We start from the raw sequence: 21,999 nt of genomic DNA on the forward strand, positions 1-21,999 counted from the left end.
CACAAAACGTAACATATCATACTAAATGGAGTGTTTCGGATTTACATACAGATCCATAGGAAATGCTATGAGACCAGGTTGGCGGTTGAGATTAATCTGTCTGTTGTGGATTTCACTTGTTTTGTCCATAGTGCAGTCTGTCATACCCCGACAGAAGGTGTACTTAGTAGGGGCACTAGAGGGGTTCAAAGAAGTGTTATCTTTAGTTGGTGGCTCTGTTGTTGTATAACATACTGCAGTCAGGTTTTGTGAAGAGTCCTTCATTTCACTTGAAGGGTAAGCTTTTCTGATTATCCAACAAAGGTTGGACAATCACAATGGTCAAGAGGAGTTAATCCACTCCCAATCCTCAGAATAATTCTCAGGCCAATTATTAACATTGACCACACACACATACCGTACACACACAACACCACTGCTTACCATTTACTGCAGTCAGTTAACTAAGCTCACACAGTAAAATCAGCAATAAGAAGAAATGTATTTTCTCAGTAAAACCCATCCTTCATCTTCCACTAAGGATCCATTCATCCACAAGCACAGTTGGCAGTCTGACATTTACCAACCTGAGGGAATCATTATCATCAAAAAATGACCTTCACAGCAGTTTTCTGTGGAACATGAAGTGTCCTTTTCAAAATACCAGCCCTTCACTGTGCTCTGGAGGAGTGAGACTTACTTTCATTAAATCCCAGAGCTCTTGTCTCCAAATCAAATCTTTTTACTTTCTTTCTTCAAACAGAGGATTTTCTTAGATTTGTTGACAGTCTGCCTGTTCTTGGTGAAGCTGTCTTATCCGCCTGGCGGTGGGCTGGAAGAGGAACTATTGGCTGTGTTCAGGCTCCTCTATGTCTGCGTCGGCAAGACATCTTTATCACTTGCTTGATTTCTCTCTTTCCCGTTGGCTAGGCAACCTGGTGGGAAGGGATCCATCTGGTCGACACTGTTATTAATGACAGGAACTGGGTCTGAAAAGCTATCAGACCACATAACGGAACAGCTTTTCAGGCTGTTGCGATATCAAGTCCTATGTTTTAGAACCGAAAGTAGCCAATAAAGACAAGACGGTTAGAAGGTATATTTGGTACAAGACAGTAGAAGGTATTATATTGGGTGAATGATATGATCATCTCCTACAGTGGGAGTCCATTTATTCTCTGCTTTATTGAAGTTCATATCAGATGGCAGCAGCTAGCTGGGCATTATTGCTTTATTCCTGTCTGGTATATGAGTAAGTTGTTTTGAAGCAGAAGACAAGTGGGAAATACAGTATACCTTTGCAGAACCAATATTCCATCAGTCAAATGATAGGATCGTAATGCAATATTTTATGAAGGCAAGGGAATTCTCATTACTTTTTACTCGGGCATAAGGGGTTTCAACTGATTCTAAGACTATAGTAATATGGTAGCAATGCACTAACAGGAATTCCATCTACAGATGCTCTTAACTTGATCACACTTCTGTTGCAGAGAATTTTCATGCTGCATCAGGAAATTCAAATGAGCCTTGTGAGTGGCTGAAAATTAGCAGTTCTCTTTCTCTCCATGCAGAGGTAGTCGAATCACTGGGATCAGGCTTGCTATCAAAATCGTATCCTCTCTCGATTGCACAAACTCTAGGCCTAGGCCCTGTTACTGCAACATTCAAATGTACAAATATTTATCTAAAATTCAGCCATACACATCAACAACCGTCATTTTATATAGAGTAATAACTCAAGATAGACATTGGTCTCCACCAGACTACAACATACAAATGTCTAGTGTATCCTAAGGTTACAAATTAACTGTCAAAATTGAGTTCAATTGTGGCCTGGGATGGTTTAGCGGTTAGGGATGCTGCCTTCAGTGCGCACATATAGGCCTACAGTGTCATGCAGATACGATTCCGGCCCGCGCCCTTCTGGCACAAATAAATTAATCCCCTGATTGAGTTGATGTAGTTACACATTTCAAATGTGGACAGTCCATGGTTGATTTCCCCCTGATCTTGATAAGAAATGACACTTTTGGATAACGTAAATAGGAAACTATTAACAAATAAAATAATAACAGTCAGTAAGCTACACCAATGTTAATTTCAGTTCATACAAATTGTCAAGTAAATTGCCACAGTAGATTTTGTGTGGTAACCAAGGAAATACTTTACAGAATACTTGTCAAATAGATAAATTGCCCTTAGTCTGTTAAAAAAGGACTAAGTTGTTGCTATGACAATACCAACCATAGGGCGAACATTACATGACCAAAAGTATATGGACACATGCTCACCGAGCATCTCATTCCAAAATCATGGGCTATAACAGCCTCCATTCTTCTGGGAAGGCTGTCCAACTAGATGTTGGAACATTGCTGTGGGGATTGCTTTCATTCAGCCACGAGCATTAGTGAGGTCGAGCAGTGATGTTGGGCGATTAGGCCTGGCTCGCAGTCGGCGTTCCAATTAATCTCAAAGATGTTCGATTGGGTTGAGGTCAAGGCTCTGTGCAGGGCAATCAAGTTCTTCCACACCGATCTCGACAAACCATTTCTGTATGGGCCTCGCTTTGTGCACGAGGGCATTGTCATCCGGAAACAGGAAAGGGTCTTCCTCAAACTGTTGCCACAAAGGTGGAAGCACAGAATCGTCTATAATGTCATTATATGCTGTAGCGTTAAGATTTCCCTTCACAGGAACTAAGGGGCCTAGCCTGAACCATGAAAAACAGCCCCAAACCATTACTCTTCCTCGACCAAACTATACAGTTGACACTATGCATTGGGGCAGGTAGCATTTTTTTGGCATCCGGCAAACCCGGACTGCCAGATGTTGAAAAGTGATTCATTACTAAAGAAGAACACGTTTCCACTACTCCAGAGTCCAATGGTGGTGAGCTTTACATCACTCCAGCTGACGCTTAGCTGAAATAGCCAAATCCACAAATTGAAGGGGCGTCCACATACTTTTGTATATATAGTATATCTTGAAAGACTTTGGGTTGCAACAGGACACAAATATCATATTTTAGGGAGCGGTAAGGAGGTGACCAATAATAATTGAGATCAACTGTGCAGGTGAATTCAGCGTGTATTGATGATTTTGAGGCAGAATTTCGAGGCAGGGCGTCGATATTGGCATGTCCCAATGCCATGTATACCGAGTAGAGTCTATCTGCAGATTGCGTACTACATGCCACACCCACTGTATGCCGCGAGGGTATCATTTATCTGAAAAGCCTGGAAGGGATGAGATCGCCAAGCCTATGGGTTTGTAGCTTCAACCCTGCAGCACACACACACACTTACACAGAGCAACTGATTATTGGGCTGCTGAATGTTTTTTCTTTCCTTTTTGGTTTGTTTGTTCTTTTCCATATTATGTCTCTGATAAACTGACCAGGAAAGGGATGAAAATAGCCCATATGTCACGTTCTGACCTTTATTTCCTTTGTTTTGTCATTATTTAGTATGGTCAGGGCGTGAGTTGGGGTGGGCAGTCTATGTTTGTTTTTCTATGATTTGGGTATTTCTATGTTTCGGCCTAGTGTGGTTCTCAATCAGAGGCAGGTGTCATTAGTTGTCTCTGTTTGAGAATCATACTTAGGTAGCCTGGGTTTCACTGTTTGTTTGTGGGTGTTTGTTTCCGTGTCTGTGTTTTTCACCACACGGTACTGTTTTGGGTTTCGTTCGTTCCACATTTATTGTTTTTTTATTTCAGTCGTGTTCATGTGTAGTATTTCTTATTAAAAGAACCATGCACACTTACTATGCCGCATATTGATCCTCCGATCCTTCTCGCCTCTCCTCTTCGGAAGAAGAGGAGGAAATCCCTTACACCATATTAATATGTGTAGCCCTATAAATAAGGTTCATTGTCACGTTCTGACCTTTATTTCCTTTGTTTTGTCTTTATTTAGTATAGTCAGGGCATGATTTGGGGTGGACAGTCTGTGTGTTTTTCGATGTTTTTCCATTTCTATTTTTGGCCTGATATGGTTCTCAATCAGAGGCAGCTGTTTATCGTTGTCCCTGATTGGGAACCATATTTAGGTAGCCTGGGTTTCAATGTTGGTTTGTTGGTGTTTGTTTCGGTGTGTGTGTGTTTGTCGCCACACAGTACTGTTTCGGTTTGGTTATTTCACGTATTCGTTTATTTTTTTTGTATTTCATAGTGTTCAGTGCTTTTCTTATTAAAATCGTCATGAACACTTACCACGCCGCATCTTGGTCCGATCCTTACTCCTCTTCAGACGAAGAGGAGGAAATCTGCCGTTACAGAACCACCCACCAAAAAAGGACCAAGCAGCGTGGTAACAGGCAGCAGCAGGAGCAGCAGCAGGAGGAGCAGCGCGATAAGGAGGAATGGACATGGGAGGACATTCTAGATGGCAAGGGTTGCTACATATGGGAGGAGATCCTGGCTGGAAGGGATTGCCTCCTATGGGAACAGGTGGAGGCAGCCAGGAGAGCGGAGGCAGCAGCTAAAGGGAGCCAGCACTTTGAGGGAACAAGGCTGGCAAGGAAGCCAGAGAGGCAGCCCCAAAAATGTATTGGAGGGGGGGAACACGGGGAGTGTGGCTAAGGCAGGTGGGAGACCTGCGCCAACTCCCCATGCTTATCGTGGAGAGAGCCGGGCTAGAGTGGGCATCGAGCCAGGTGCCATGAAGCAGGCTCTACCCATCTGGTCTCCAGTGCATCTCCTCGGGCTGGCATACATGGCACCAGCCTTACGCATGGTGTCCCGGTTCGCCAGCACAGCCCAGTGCGGGCTATTCCACCTACGGGGAGAATTCAACCAGGGAAGGTTGGGCAGGCTCGTTGCTCCAGATCTCCAGTGCGCCTTCTCGGTCCGGTCTATCCGGTGCCATCTCCACGCACCAGCCCTCCGGTGGCAGCCCCCCCGCACCAGGCTTCCTGTGCGTCTCCAGAGCCCAGTACTCCCTGTTCCTGCTCCTCGCACTCACCCTGAGGTGCGTGTCCTCGGCCCAGTACCACCAGTGCCGGCATCACGCACCAGGACACCAGTGCGCCTTCAGGGTCCAGTACTCCCTGTTCCTGCTCGTCGCACTCGCCCTGAGGTGTGTGTCCCCAGCCCGGTACCACCAGTGCCGGCACCACGCACCAGGCCTACAGTGCACATCGCCTGTCCTGAGCCGCCAGAGTCTCCCATCTGTCCTGAGCCGCCAGAGTCTCCCGTCTGTCCTGAGCCGCCAGAGTCTCCCGTCTGTCATGAGCCGCCAGATTCTCCTGTCTGTCCTGAGCCGCCAGAGCCGCCAGCCAGCCAGGAGCCGCCAGAGCCGTCAGCCAGCCAGGAGCCACCAGAGCCGGAACTGCTTTTCAGTCCGGAGCTGTCCTTCAGTCCGGAGTTGTCCTCAGTCCGGAGCTGCCCCTCAGTCCGGAGCTGCCCCTCAGTCCGGAGCTGCCCCTCAGTCCAGAGCTGCCCCTCAGTCCAGCGCTACCTCTCAGTCTTTGTGTGTCTGCACCAGATAGAACTGTTTCGGTTGTCACTGTTGTTGTTTTGTCATTTGAAGTGTTCAGTTTTTTGATTATTATTAAATTAAGATGAACACTAACCACGCTGTGCTTTGGTCCTCTCCTCTATCTCCAGACCACAACCATTACATTCATGAAATCAATAACTTACTGACAATAGATAACATCCATATATTAGCCATGTCAGAGACTCACTTAGATAATTAATTTGATGATACAGCAGTAGCAATACAAGGATATACAGTTGAAGTCAGAAGTTTACATACACCTTAGCCAAATACATTTTAACTCCTTTTTTTCACAATTCCTGACATTTAATCCTAGTAAAATTATTCCCTGTCTTAGGTCAGTTAGGATCACCACTTTATTTTAAGAATGTGAAATGTCAGAATAATAGTAGAGAGAATGATTTATTTCAGCTTTATTTCTTTCATCACATTCCCAGTGGGACAGACGTTTACATACACTCAATTAGTATTTCGTAGCATTGCCTTTAAATTGTTTAACTTGGGTCAAACGTTTCAGGTAGCCTTCCACAAGCTTCCCACAATAAGTTGGGTGAATTTTGGCCCATTCCTCCTGACAGAGCTGGTGTAACTGAGTCAGGATTGTAGGCATCCTTGCTCACACACGCTTTTTCAGTTCTGCCCACAAGTTTTCTATAGGATAGAGGTCATGGCTTTGTGATGGCCACTCCAATAGCTTGACTTTGTTGTCCTTAGGCCATTTTGCCACACATTTGGAAGTATGCTTGGGGTCATTGTCCTTTTGGAAGTCACATTTGCGACCCAGATTTAACTTCCTTTGATTTTCCCATGATGTCAGATTCTGCGCTTGATGAATTTATGAAATTGCTTCTTCCAATTATTGATAAACATGGTTGAAAGAGATGGGGCAAAAGGAGTGGGACTTACTGCAAATCGTGAAGGTATGTGACTAAACTCAACAAATAGAAGAAGAAACTGTATTATGAAGCCAAGATCTATGACATGAAGAATGATGAAAAAAAACTTTGGAGTACTTTAAATGGAAATATGGGCAAATTCAACTACATCTTTCATCGAATCAGAAACCATTTGGTTTTGACAATTATTTGTATGATTACTTAATGGCAAAGTGGGTAAACTTAAGCAGGAAATGCCAACAACGAACAGTGAGCCATCGTATTCGTGCATTGAAAAAAATATTATGAAAGAAAAGCATTGTAAGTTTGAATTTTGTAAAACTAGTGTGGGAGAGGTGGAGGCATTATTGTTATTGATCAAATAATGACAAACGTCCTGGCACTGACAACTTAGATGGAAAGCTACTGAGGATGGTAGCTGCTATAGCCACTCCTATCTGTCATATCTTTAATCTGAGCCTAGAGGAAAGTGTTTGTCCTCAGGCCTGGAGGGAAGCTAAAGTCATTCCACTACGCAAGAGTGGTAAAGTGGCCTTTATTGGTTCTAACAACAGGCCTATCAGCTTGCTGCCAGCTCATAGCAAACTGTTGTAAAAAAAAAATGGAAGCTTCTCTAATGTCAAACATGTAAAATGTGGTGTACCGCAGGGCAGCTCTCTAGGCCCTCTTCTCTTTTCTCTTTTTACCAATGACCTGCCACTGGCATTAAACAAAGTCTCTGTGTCCATGTATGCTGATGATTCAATTCTATATAAACTACCGTTCAAAAGTTTGGGGTCACTTGTTTTTGAAAAAAAAACAATAATAATTGTCCATTAAAATAACATTAAATTGACCAGAAATACAGTGTAGACATGGTTAATGTTGTAAATGACTATTGTAGCTGGAAACGGCAGATTTGTTATGGAATATATACACATAGGTGTACAGAGGCCCATTATCAGCAACCATCACTCCTGTGTTCCAATGGCACGTTGTGTTAGCTAATCCAAGTTCATAATTTTAAAGGCTAATTGATCATTAGAAAACCCTTTTGCAATTATGTTAGCACAGCTGAAAACTGTTGTTCTGATTAAAGAAGCAATACAACTTGCCTTCTTTAGACTAGTTGAGTGTCTGGAGCATCAGAATTTGTGGGTTCGATTACAGTTTGAAATGACTAGAAACAAATAACTTCTTCTGAAACTCATCAGTCTATTCTTGTTCTGAGAAAGGAAGGCTATTCCATGTGAGAAATTGTCAAGAAACTGAAGATCTCATACAACACTGTGTACTACTCACATCACAGAAGAGCGCAAAGCCCTCAAATGCTGATGCTCCAGATATTCAACTAGTTTAAAGAAGGCCAGTACCCGCAAAACACCAGTCTCAACGTCAACAGTGAAGAGGCGACTTCTAGTCAGAGTTGCAAAGAAAAAGCCATATCTCAGACTGGCCAATAAAAAGAAAAGATTAACATGGGTAAAAGATTAACATGGGTAAAAGATTAACGACACTGGACAGAGGTACTCTCCATAGAAGGCCAGCATCCCGGAGTAGATTTTGCGGGTACTATTTAATGTTAACAACTCGTAAAAAACGAACTCATCCAATCTTTACACCTCTGTTCACGCACAACGTGCCAGATACATTCTTGAAGCAACAGTGTTCAGTACTCAACTGAGCTATGACACCATATTACTGAAAACAACATTTTGCATAGTCAACTTACACACAGCACAGCACTGCCAGCCAGTAACACTTACCCCACCAGACATCAGGGTTATTTTCATAGTCCACAGGTCCAGAACAAATTCAAGGACACGTGAAGTATTATTCAGAGCCAAGATTGCATGGAACTCCCTTCCATCTCATATAGTGCAAGTGAACAGCAAACCTGGGTAGAAAAAACAAATAAAGCAACAACTCACGGCACAACACCTCTCCCACATGTGACCTTCATGTTGTGTGTTTGTACTGACATGCAAACTCAGCAAAAAAAGAAATGTCCTTTTTCCAAGACCCTGTCTTTCAAAGATAATTCATAAAAATCCAAATAACTTCACAGATCTTTATTGTAAAGGGTTTAAACACTGTTTATCATGCTTGTTCAATGAACCATAAACAATTAATGAACATGCACCTGTGGATCGGTCATTAAGACACTAACAACTTACAGACGGTAGGCAATTAGGGTCACAGTTATGAAAAATTAGGTCACTAAAGAGGCTTTTTTACCGAGGCATGAGGACTGCAGATGTGGCCAGGGCAATAAATTGCCATGTCTGTACTGTGAGACATCTAAGACAGCGCTACAGGGAGACAGGGCAGACAGCTGATCGTCCTCGCAGTGGCAGACCACGTGTAACAACACCTGCACAGGATCGGTACATCCGAAGATCACACCTGCGGGACAGCTACAGGATGGCAACAACAACTGCCCAAGTTATACCAGGAACGCACAATCTCTACATTAGTGCTGACTGTCTACAATAGGCTGAGAGTGGCTGGACTGAGGGCTTGTAGGCCTGTTGTAAGGCAGGTCCTCACCAGACATTACAGGCAACAACGTCGCATATGGGCACAAACCCACTGTCCCTGGACCAGACAGGACTGGCAAAAAGTGCTCTTCACTGACGAGTTGAGGTTTTGTCTCACCAGGGGTGATGGTCGGATTCGCGTTTATCGTCGAAGGAATGAGCGTTACACCGAGGCCTGTACTCTGGAGAGGGATCAATTTGGAGGTGGAGTGTCCGTCATGGTCTGGGGTGGTGTGTCACATCATCATCGGACTGAGCTTGTTGTCATTGCTGGCAATCTCAACCCTGTGCGTTACATCGAAGACATTAACCTCCCTCATGTGGTACCCATCTTGCAGGCTCATCCTGATACGACCCTCCAGCATGACAATGCCACCAGTCATACTGCTCGTTCTGTGGGTGATTTCCTGCAAGACAGGAATGTCAGTGTTCTGGCATGGCCAGCGAAGAGCCCGGATCTTAATCCCATTGAGCACGTCTGGGACCTGTTGGATCAGAGGGTGAGGGCTAGGGCCATTCCCCCCAGAAATGTCCGGGAACTTGCAGGTACCTTGGTGGAAGAGTGGGGTAACATCTCACAGCAAGAACTGGCAAATTTGGTGCAGTTCATGAGGAGGAGATGCACTGCAGTACTTAATGCAGCTGGTGGCCACACCAAATATTGACTGTTACTTTTGATTTGATCAGTGACACATGATCAGTGACACATTATTCAATTTCTGTTAGTCAGGTGTCTGTGGAACTTGTTCAGTGTATGTCTCAGTTGTTGAATCTTGTTGTGTTCATACAAATATTTACACATTTTCTGAAAATAAACACAGTGAGAGGACGTTTCTTTTTTTGCTGAGTTTATGTGTAACTGATAGATGCACACACATTCCACCCAGAAAGTGTTTTTAAATGTATGTAAACTGTAAAGTATTTTGTCTGTAATGTATTTTTCGTTGTATATCAGACCCCAGTAATACTAGCTTTTGCCTTTGGCGTTAGGTAGCCTAGTGGTTCGAGCATTAGGACAGTAACCGGAAGGTTGCTGGATCAAATCCCCGAGCTGACAAGGTAAAAATCTGAGCTAGGCAGTAAACCCACTGTTCGCCGGAGACGTGGATGTTGATTTTGGCAGCCCCCTGCACCTCTCTGATTCAGAGGGGTTGGGTTAAATGGGTTAGACACGTTAGGGATAGGGAGCCTAATCAAATAAAAAATAGAATCCCTTAAAACCTTGCGACGCAGCGAAAGTTATTTAAAAAAACTTCTGAATTAATGCCGGACAAGAAGTCCCCGCTTGGGATAGCATTTTCCAGAAGAAAAATAAATAATTTTGCGAAATGTAAGTATAACGTTTGTTTATTCATAAAATTATGTTTTTTAAAAATCAACAAATTACTTTCATATGAATGTTTTATTAAAATTCTGAGTCACTGGTGTTTATCCGCTTGTTGCCAAGTCAGCGAGCTAACGCGTCGATTCAACATCTATTCCATGTTCAATGTAATTTAATTGAAGTGACGTGAAACAACGTTGATTCAACCAGTGTGTGACCAGATGGGGCGGACACGATAACTAGCTAGCAGGCGATCTCATCCTGCTTATCGTATGTTTAGATATGAACAATTAAACTAACGAATCGTAGATTCAGCAATGGGTCAATTGTGAAGAATCTGACCGTTTTTAAGTCGTGAATTGGTGAACTTGCAAGCCAGTTAAAGACATGTCGCAAATATTTTTTAAATATTTTCAGGAACTAAAGTGGGCACCTGATCCCGTTTCACTCCATTGCAATGGCTTGACAGGAGAAAACAGTCCTGCCTGACTCGTTTGGAGGTAAAACATTTTAACAACATCTGTTCATTGTGTATTGTTCAGTCTAGGCTTGCTAGCCAGCCAAGTTATTTGTGCGTTTTGTTGACGAGTCTGTTTTGCTAGCTAGCTGTATGCAGTGTCTGTTTACCTAGCTAACGTTTTCTTGCCACATTCCCTTCCCCTATCGTGTTGCACCACTGGGGTTAGTGTTACTAGTTAAAAATTAGAAGCTAAGTTATTCTACTCTTACTATAAACAACTTGACCAAGACTAAAAAATATGCAAAACTGTTAACAACGATTGCACATTAAAAAAGGTAGTTGTGGCTTCATCAACTTGAACCAGTAACGTTACTGAAATTTGAGCAGTGAGGTTAATTACTCCCCCCTTGTCTCTGCTTGTTCCAGGATGAAGGATCCCACCATGACACCCTGCAGATGTAAATAACTTGTTGTGAACCTCCCAGGCACCAGGATAATCACCATATCCCAGGATCATATTCAGGAGTGTTACATCACAATGTTAGATAGAAATAGATTCACCCGTGTTATTGTGTACCATGCAGATTTGTTAGGACATTGTAATTTATGAAGCTCATTCTAAGATACAGATGTGATGTCTGACCCAGGGGAATGCACTGAACAAGTCTTCAATTTAGACCACAATTAGTTGAATTAGGTGTTAGTAGTGAAGGGCTGGAACAAAAAAAAACTGTAAACTCTGGTCCTGTCTATAAAAAAAAAACTGTGGCTGAACAAGCTTATGTACTGAACAAGCTTATGACTGTTGGAGGTTAATCTCCTTGGAATCCCTCACTTGGTAATTATTTATTTTGTACAATGGACTGTGTTTTAAGGACTCATGCACTGATACAGGAAAACCAATAAAAAAGTTAACATTTAAAATTACAATTGTTGATGTCTCATGTTTCTGGTTTTGAAGCTTGGGCATCTAAAGTATCTGGTGACTGCATCTGTCTAATCCATTGCAAGGAGAGAAAGGCATCAATCATATTACAATTCTGTATTCATTTAATTGAATATATATTTTTAGTTGATATACATTTACATAATTATTTTGGACATGTCTGTTTCAGTATGATATGTTAGATAAAGGAATAACGACACACCAATGTCAGGTTCAATAGCCTTGTTTGTGCCTTGTACGAATGGCTACAACTGGAGTCCGGGGAACAGTCCGGCTAGTCGATTGCCTATCAACTAGACTCCGTAACAATGTCCTTTATCACATGCCAGTATTTGTTTTGTATACTATGCATTTAGATTACATTAGGATGGAATACCCTAGGCCTTCTTATCTAGTTAGAATGCATCATATCACCTTTGCAATATTAGTTATCAACTAATATAAATATTGGAAATCAATGTCATTTAATAATATGCACGGGTGTGATAGTTATATGAATTACTCACAATGCAAGTCTACTCATTAGAGAAGTACATTATCAACTCTAATGCAATATTAGCTTCACAGTGAAACCACTATTCTGACTATTAATCATTCTTAAACAGTCAGCTAAATAACATATTTTACTATCTCAAATTGTAGCCTGTATTAATATCATGCAGGCAGGCTTACAATGATGGAGCAGCAGACCAAGCAATATGCGAGAGGAGGACGCTATTCCAAAGGATAATTATTCTGGTCGGTGTCAACTTCATTCATTAACAGGTACTGAGTAGATGGATTCTGTTACTTGTTTATTTGTGTCAGATATTTCCATTTTGAGATGATGACGAGTTGCTAGCACTAGTTGCTCACACTAGTTACACACTTAGCAGCCGAGGAGAGAGGAAGGACAGCTGGGAAAATTAGTCGGAAGCACAGTAGCATTTGGATGCATTTTAATAATGTAGAGAATATTAGAGCACAGTGTAGAATTTGCCAAAACAAAATCTCATATAAGCCGGTTCTACGCACAACCTACACCTGCATATGCAAACTGCACCCAACTGTGAAGCTAGCTGTAGCGGAGCTTCGAGAAACTAGCGGGCCTGCTAGTGATAGTGGTGGAGCCAGCACCTCCACGTATCCACTCAGTCAAGTAGGCCTACTCTGCGACCCACAGCAACGCAGTCTTCTATGGACCAGTTTATGCCAAAGTCTGTAGCAAAACAAGAGCAAATTGATATTGCATATTGGCTAAAATAATTTCCAGCCATTTTCGATCGTGGAGGACAGGTTTTAGAAATTATTATAGCAATAGTCTAAATCCAATGTACACAATTCCAAGCAGGAAAAACCGTTCAAAATCACTTATTCCATAACTGTACGAGAGCATACATGCTTCAGTGCGGGAAAGAGTCCAGAAAGCTACTGCAGTTTGTCTTACCACTGACTGCTGGACATCAAGGGTAACCACTTCTTACAGGTCAGTTACACGTCACTTCATTGAAGATTTGTTGATGTCTAGCTGTCTTCTGGACTGCTTTGAGTTCAGCGACAGACACACCTCAGAGAACTTGGCAGAGGAACTGTTAAGAATGCCAAGTAGATGGAAAAGTAGTCTGTTGTGTTAGCGACAGTGCAGCTAACATAACCAAAGCCATGAAAAAATGTTAATGGACCCATCATCCATGTCTTGCCCACACAATCAACCTGTTTGTAAGAGATGCTCTGAAGGTGATGAAGCCCACTGTGGACAAAGTGAAAGCAGCTGTGGAATACTTCCACAGGAGCACAGTAGTTGCTGAAAAACTAAAGTTTACACAATGCCAGATGGGGATGCCTGAGCTGAGGCCTAAACAAGACTGCACTACAAGGTGGAATTCAACATTTTATTTGTTGAAGCAGTTTCTTGAGTCAAAGGATGCCATTGTCAATGCACCTGTTGATGCTCTGACCCAAGAGGAATGGGAGGTGGTGGAGGAGGTGTATGGAGTCCTGGAACCCTTTGAGCAGGTCACTGTGGAGATCAGTGGAGAGAGGTACAGTAAACAGTTATTACTACATCATTATTTAGTATTATATATGTAGATGAGCAGTAGATGAGAATGTAGTATCAGTAGACAAAACATGAACCTGAACTAATAAGTTACTGTTTTCTCTTCTCAGCTATGTGACAGCCTCAAAAATGATACTCCCGTGTAAAGGTCTGCAGCGAATCACAGCCAGCCGCCAGAGAGAAGCAAATGTAACCACAGGACATGTGACAGAGTTCATGGACACCCTATGTTCATCAATGGACAGAAAATTCCACGGAATGGAACATAATCACGTGCTATCAGAAACTGCTGCACTTGACCCCAGGTTTAAGAAGTTAGCCTTCAGTGATGCCACAGCGATTGATGAGGCTCTTCAAGGAATAACCTCAGCAGCAGGGAGGGACAGCCCAAGCAGTCAGCTGGCTCAGGCACCACGGCAACAGGAAGAAGAGAGATCAAATGGAGTAGAAGCACCAGCAGTAGTGCCACAAACATCTGCTGTTTGGATGCTGTTTGACAAGAGAGCAACTGGGGATGCAGCACAAAGGAATCCCTCAGTAGATGCCATAATGGAGGTCCGATCCTATTTGGAGGAGCCCCTCCTCTGAACTGGTGGAAGAACAAGGCCTCTGTTTACCCATGGCTTACTAAAGTCATGACAGGGAGTCTTTGCATAGTGGCCACATCCGTTCCCTCTAAAGAAGAGAGAGAAAATAGGGAACAGTTTGATGTTTTAAGTGGGATGCTGCAGTTTTACACATTGTTATTTATTTTTATTTGATATGGTGCAATATTCTATTATTATGTTGTTCAGATTGTATTCATTTTGAATTGTTACATTTATATGCACTTTGTTCATAAACATTAAAAAGTTATATTTTAAATGCAAATGTTTAATAGCATTCTTTTTACATAACAAACCAATGCATTTTTAAATACATTTGTGGTTAAGTATGATTTAATCATTTAATTAGAATTGTTTTAACACCGATCATAGTCAAACTATCGCTAAGAGCCGTTTGGGAGCCAAAAGAGCCGTCTCTTTTTGGTGACCTGAGCGGAACGAGCCGGCTCACTGAAAATAGCCGGATTGCCCATCACTAGCTCACACTGCTACAGTGGCTACAATGTGACTGTAAACGTTTCGCGCTCGGTGGAATTTAAATGCGTTATCGCGTGATACTGCCTTTGACTCGTTGCAAGTGGCAGTAACCTACTGGAAAAGTGCTAGGTGCTTCTGGAGGCAGGTAGGCAGTAGGTACCTAGCTGCTTTTGGATTGGTTAAACAATAACAATAGGCTACACCAACATTAGTTTCCAGTCATACAAAGTGTAAAAATGATTGCACAGCACTGGCCGCGAGCCTGTAATGATTGGCTTTGAAGTGTGCTGCTCAGAAAACTGCGCCATGGCATTTCACAATACTTTAGCAAGCCATGAGAATACTTGATGGTATGAGGTCGGTTGTTTTGCAGCGTTTTGCAAACCATATGTATTGTACTGCATTGTGCAGCCTACAAACACCACTTCCAGCTGCCCCCTGACAGCGATTCTACATTTTCGATATTCATTCAAATCCTCCTGTGCGGGATTATTTTTCTTCTGCGACGAAATTGGTCATATTAAGATCCGACATCTGTACTTCATCAACATAATATTAAGTACCGTATATGAAGTACTGACTGAATGAAATGACTGCATGTGGTAATAATGATGAAAGTAATGATGACTAAAGAATTTCAGCTAGGTACTAGAATACAACCCTGTATCTACACTCTTTAAAAAAGTGCTATCTAGAACCTAAAATGGTTCTTTGGCTGTCCCCATAGTATAACCATTTGAGGACCCCTTTTTGGTTCCAGGTAGAACCCTTTTGGTTCCAGGTAAAACCCTTTCCACCCAGGGTTCAACATGGAACCAAAAAGGGTTCTCCTATGGGGAAAGCCGAAGAACCCTTTTGGAACCCTTTTTTCTAAGAGTGAAGGGGTCACATGAGTACACAGCAACTGGTCTGCTCAGTGATAAAGGTGTGAGTTTGCTGAGCTGGGTGACAAAGGCCTTTAACTTTGAGGCACTGCTGTTTTCTATTTGGTTTACCTTCCTCGAAGCTAAATGCTATTGAGTAACATGGCAAGAGATACCATAACATATAAAGACCACAGTAAAATGACATCTAAATAATTATATCTGATTAATCACTTAAATGTGACAATTAGGGTCAATCAATTGAGACACATAGTCTATATCGGTATTTCAATCATTCTGTTACGTTTGTAGCTGTCACTGTATGCTAAACAAATCAACTCCACCATCTAGTGGTACTAACGCCAGTTACAATGTTATTTACTGATAGGTCTGAGATGAGGGCAGATGATAATTAGCTTGATTTGCTGAAAATCAAATCAGAATTTTAATTTAGACAATTAGATTTTTGAGGAGTCGGAGGTTGTTGACCATTCACAATATCTCATACTGTAGCCTAGTACAGGGGTGGGATCTTGAAGGACACCATCTCCCCCTGTAGAGCTGTGGTATGGGGGAAAACATGAGAGGATATTGAAGTGGCTGCTGGACTCATCAACCTTAACATCAATCAGTCCAGTCTTCCCCAAGATTGGAGTCTGGCAAAGACATGTACTTTTCAAAGACTAATTCCACTCATCTCTCTCTCCCCATCTCCCTCTTTCTCGCTCTCTCCATCTCTCGTTCTTTCTCTTTCTCTCTCCATCTCTCTCTCCATCTCTCGTTCTTTCTCTTTCTCTCTCCATCTCTCTCTATCCATCTCTCTTTCTTTCTTTCTTTCTCTCCATTTCTCTCTCTTCATCTCTCTCTTGCTCTTATTCGTTCTCTCTCTTTCTCGCTCAGGTGGTCCAGGAGGAGAAAAGGACCGTGCTGCGCTCAGTCATGAGGCCTTTCTGCTCATGGCCAACTCTCAGAGTGACATGGATGACTGGGTCAAGGCCATAAGACGGGTCATCTGGGCACCCTTTGGAGGAGGTAAACTAGCCTGGCATTCCAAATGATTTTGCTCGGTTTCACCGTTGTTTTGCTTTGTTCAGACTGGTTTAGCCGGGCTAGAGGTAAACTGCTTTGCCCAGAATTATATTACTAGACAGAATGATTACAAAATGCACTCTAAATCTCAGTAAAAGCATATTCTGGTACGGGCTCACATTATGCTCTTTGTATATGTCACTCAAACGTCTTTGTCTAGTGCTTTATGGGGTCAGTGGTTTGACAGACAGAAGATCATTTAATGACGTACTGTGCATTTGAAAAGTATTCAGACCCCTTGACTTTTTCCACAATTTGTTACGATACAGCCTTATTCTAAAATTGATTAAATAAATAAAACATCTTTGTCAATCACACACAATACCCCCATAACGCCAAAGCAACAACATTTAAAAAAAAAAAAAAAACCTTATTTACATAAGTATTCAGACCCTTTGCTATGAGACTCGAAATTGAACTCAGGTGCAACCTGTTTCCATTGATCATCCTTGAGATGTTTCTACCACTTTATTGGAGTCCACCTGTAGTAAATTCAGTTGATTGGATATGATTTGGAAAGGCCCACACCTGTCTATATATGGTCCCACAGTTGACAGTACATGTCAAAGTAAAAACCAAGCCATGAGGTTGAAGGAATCGTCCGTAAAGCTCTGAGACAGGATTGTGTCGAGGATCAGATCTGGGGAAGGGTAACACAAAATGTATGTAGCATTGAAGGTCCCCAAGAACACAGTGGCTTCCATCATTCTTAAATGGAAGAAGTTTGGAACCACCAAGATTCTTCCCGGCCAAACTGAGCAATCATGGGGAGAAGGGCCTTGTTCAGGGAGGTGACCAAGAACCCGATGGTCACTCTGGCAGAGCTCCAGAGTTCCTATGTGGAGATGGGAGAACCTTCCAGAAGGACAACCATCTCTGCAGCACTTCACCAATCAGGCCTTTATGGTAAAGTGGTCAGACGGAAGCCACTCCTCAGTAAAAGGCACATGACAGCCCACTCGGAGATTGCCAAAAGGCACCTAAAGGACTGTCAGACCATGAGAAACAAGATTCTCTGGTCTGGTGAAACCAAGATTGAACTCTTTGTCCTGAATGCCAAGCATCACGGTGAAGCATGGTGGTGGCAGCATCATGCTGTGGGGATGTTTTTCAGCGGCAGGGACTGGGAGACTAGTCAGGATCGAGGGAAAGATGAACAGAGCAAAGTACAGAGAGTTCCTTGATGAAAACCTGCTTCGCTCCAGTTCTCAGGACATGAGACTGGGGCGAAGGTTCACCTTCCAACAGGACAACGACCCTAAACAAACAGCCAAGACATTGCAGGAGTGGGTTCTGGACAAGTCTCTGAATGTCCTTGAGTGGCCCAGCCAGAGCAGGAACTTGAACCCGATCAAACATCTCTGGAGAGACCTGGAAATAGCTGTGCAAAGATGCTCCCCATCCAACCTGACAGAGCTTGAGAGGATCTGTGTGCCAAGCTTTGAATGTCATACCCAAGAAGACTCGAGGTTGTAATCACTGCCAAAGGAGCCACAACGAAGTACAGAGTAAAGAGTCTGGATACTTATGTAAATGTGATATTTTTTAAATATATTTTTTAAATACATTTGCAAAAATGTCTAAAATGTTTTTGTCATTATGTAATATATTTTAGAATAATGCTGTAATTAACCAAATGTGGAAAAAGACAAGGGGTCTGAATACATTCCGAATGCACTGTATGTTCAGAACAGAATAAAAGGTCCTACCAGAGCTTCATTTCCTCACTAGTCTGTCTTTACACCCTGTACAGTTGCTAACGTTGCACTGGAGGCTAGTCTACTGTATGCTACTATCCTTGACATGTGTCCAGAAATATAACTAGGCTAGGTTGTGTGGAGGCAGCTGGATGTACAGATATTATGTTACGAAAAGGACGATATAAATAGGAGGATCACAGTATGTCTGTGATCATTGCTGTAACTTTAAACCAACCAACTCTCTGGAACTGGAAGGGAGGCACTGTATTGCAGCCAGTACTTGTGGCTTCATACATTACATTTTAAAAGGAGCATGCAATGCCGAAGATCACTCTTCTTTAGCCCGACATGTCTAATTCATGTAAACAGGGCCTAAACTGAAAACGGTTGGCTATCATTTCCATTTTACATCAGGAGGATATACACGAGATTGCTGATAACAGCAGGATTTCATCTGTACAGTATTTGAGGCTTATTGACACGTTTTGTATTGGCCCCTGAATGTCCTGTTGCACTGGAGTGTATTTCGTTTCCATCGTCTCAAATTTACATGGCTGCAGGAATGCTTTCCAAGTGCTCGCTCTCCATCAAGAATAGAATTGTTGCCAATTTATAGAACTGTCGTTAACAGGAATACTGCTGGCAGAACCCGTGGCGCTTCCATGTCTGTTATTTAAATGTTTCTGTGCTGACTATCTGCCACCAAACCTTTTATCTCTTGCTCATCCTCTTCCCACCTCTGCTCGGACGCTGCGCTATTACCAACGTCTATAGATGTGTCATTACGGTCATTACGTGTTATTAGAAAACCAGTCATCTCGAGTGCACGAGCCAGACTGGATTGAATTACTTCGACCGTCGCTGCTTGGTAAATGTGGCTTTGGCATGTATGAAAAGCACGCTCTGACTCTGTGTAGCACTTGCTCGGTGACGTACTACGACTACTCTGATCTGTCAGTGTCTAGTGGTTGCGACTGTGTTGAGAGGCGGCGTTGCGCACAATCAGGTGAGATGCAGTGCGCGAATGATCGATGTAGATGTGAAGACTGTCTGAACTGTTTTTCATTCCTCTCCGTTTCTCCTTTATTTAATCTGCATTTTGTGTTTACTGTTCATCCAACTACTGTATGTTGACCAACTGCATATTGATATTCCTGAAGATAACTTTCCATTGATTTGTCAGTTTAATATGTTAAAACTTTTTAAATTGAATGAATGACAACCATCATAAAATACTGAAATACAGAACCCTATACTGTATGTAAACCATGTTTTTTGCCTGCAGGGATATTTGGCCAGCATTTAGAAGACACAGTCCAGTATGAGAAGAAATTTGGGCACCGCCTGGCACCTCTTCTGGTGGAGCAGTGTGTGGACTTCATAAAGGAACGAGGTCTGGATGAGGAGGGCCTCTTTCGGATGCCAGGGCAGGCTAACCTGGTAAAGGATCTACAGGAAGCCTTTGACTGTGGGGATAAGCCTCTGTTTGACAGGTAGATCTGCATTCACTGATATTGAATGGCAAAAAGTGCTGACTTGCTATTTGTTCAGCTGGATGTAGAAGTGGTGGCCACAGTAATGGTGGCAGTGGTCAATTATTGACAGTCAAATAAAATAAAATGTTATTAGTCACATGTGCTGAATACAACAGGTGTGGGTGGACCTTAGCGTGAAATACTTACTTACAAGCCCTTAAAAAAAGTTACAACATTTGGTAAATAAATTAAAGGAAAAATAGTAACACAATAAAATAACAATAGCAAGGCTACATACAGTGGGTACTGGTAATGTGCAGGGGTACGGGTCAGTCGAGGTAATTGAGGTATGTGCATGTAAGTAGGGGTAAAGTGACTATACATAGATAATAAACAGATAGTAGCAATTTGTGTGTGTGTGTGTGTGTGTGTGTGTGTGTGTGTGTGTGTGTGTGTGTGTGTGTGTGTGTGTGTGTGTGTGTGTGTGTGTGTGTGTGTGTGTGTGTGTGTGTGTGTGTATTTGTGAGTTTGTGGTTAGATTCCAGTGAGTGTATATCGAGCCTGTGCAAAAATAAGGGTAGCCATTTGATTAATGGCTGTTCAGCCGTCTTATGGCTTGGGGTAGAAAATGTTCAGGAGTCTTTTGGTCCCAGACTTGGCGCTCCGTTACTGCTTGTAATGCGGTTGCAGAGAGAACAGTTAACCCATCGTCGTGGGTGATCAGGCATATTACCGTCGTGTTGGAGTCGTGTGTGGCCACGCAGTCATAGGTGAACAGGCAGTACAGGAGGGGACTAAGCACACACCCTTGATGGGCCTCCGTGTTGGGGGTCAGTGTGGCGGATGTGTTGCTGCCTACCCTCACCACCTGGGGGCGGCCCATCAGGAATTCCAGGATCCAGTTACACAGGGATGTGTTCAGTCCCAGGGTCTTTGGCTTAGTGATGAGCTTGGAGGGCCCTATGGTTTGGAACGCTGAACAGCATTCTCATGTAGGTGTTCCTTTTGTCCAGTTGGGAGAGGGCAGTGTGAAGTGCAATAGAGATTGCATCATCTGTGGATCCGTTTGGGCAGTATGTGAATTGGAGTGGGTCCAGGATTTCTGGTATGATGGTGTTGGTGTGAGCCATGACCAGCCTTTCAAAGTATTTCATTGCTACAGATGTGAGTGCTACGGGGCGATAGTCATTTAGGCAGGTTACCTTGGAGTTCTAGGGCACAAGGACTATGGTGGTCTATTTGAAACATGTAGGCATTACAGACTGAGTCAGGGAGAGGTTGAAAATGTCAATGAAGACAGCTGGTCAGTGCCTGCTCTGAGTACGCATCCTGTACTGTGATAGTGTATACACACGAGGCTGGTGAGGGGAGAACGGCTCATAACAACGACTGGAATGAAGTGAATGGAATGGTATCAAACATAAGTAAACCATGTGTACGATGTTTTGACTTCATTCCATTACTGCCATTACTATGAGCCCGTCCTCCCCAATTAAGGTGCCACCCAGCCGCCTGTGAAACACACAATAAATCCCTCTACTGTTGGCCACTAAGGCTATAGCACTTGCTATTGGACTGATTCATGCAGTTAGTAGACCACTCTAGATAACTATTTTGTACCCTCTTGCAGTAACACTGACGTCCACACGGTGGCATCCCTGCTGAAGCTCTACCTCCGTGAACTGCCTGAGCCTGTGGTCCCTTTCTCCAAGTATGAGGACTTCCTCTCCTGTGCTCAGCTGCTGGCCAAAGACGTGGAGGAGGTAAGAGACACTTCTCTGCACTAGTTCCAGTTCATGTTAGTATTCACACTATGACACCGAAGCCAAAGAACAGAACTGCTCTGTCATTCGATAGAAGCCAGTGTTCAAGTACATGTTGTCTATGTGAAGAAACAAGTGATGGTGATACTGTATGTTCTCATCTCATCTTTTAGGGTGTACAGGAGCTGGTCAAGCAAGTGAGCTATCTTCCTCCCGCCAACTACAATCTCCTGAAGTATATATGCATGTACGTCCACAAACATACAACTCCTTCTTTTGAAGATCTCAAATATGTTATTTTATCACGGTGCCATTTTCATATCATTTTAATTCCATCCCACCGTGCCATGCCTTCCTTTGTA

The 21,999-nt window shown here is 42.9% G+C and overlaps 1 protein-coding gene across 4 annotated transcripts in view; it reads left to right on the forward strand.

Annotated features, from left to right (window-relative positions):
• Window positions 1-21,999, forward strand: part of LOC112223505 (rho GTPase-activating protein 22) — a 37,676-nt gene that overhangs the window by 12,267 nt on the left and 3,410 nt on the right. Inside the window, exons 1-5 of one of the 4 annotated variants that reach the window (XM_042305454.1) lie at window positions 12,130-12,392; window positions 16,511-16,642; window positions 19,685-19,892; window positions 21,505-21,637; window positions 21,811-21,884. In XM_042305454.1, coding sequence (XP_042161388.1) covers window positions 12,326-12,392; window positions 16,511-16,642; window positions 19,685-19,892; window positions 21,505-21,637; window positions 21,811-21,884 — 614 coding nt within the window. In that variant the 5' untranslated portion in view covers window positions 12,130-12,325. Of the gene's footprint in view, window positions 1-10,638; window positions 10,722-11,107; window positions 11,612-12,129; window positions 12,393-16,510; window positions 16,643-18,405; window positions 19,406-19,684; window positions 19,893-21,504; window positions 21,638-21,810; window positions 21,885-21,999 lie in introns of those variants that run through there. The other 3 variants (XM_024386556.2, XM_024386557.2, XR_002949336.2) reach the window with 3 other exon arrangements.

The sequence above is a fragment of the Oncorhynchus tshawytscha genome, linkage group LG24 (assembly GCF_018296145.1).
Source record: "Oncorhynchus tshawytscha isolate Ot180627B linkage group LG24, Otsh_v2.0, whole genome shotgun sequence".
NCBI classification, from domain to species: domain Eukaryota; kingdom Metazoa; phylum Chordata; class Actinopteri; order Salmoniformes; family Salmonidae; genus Oncorhynchus; species Oncorhynchus tshawytscha.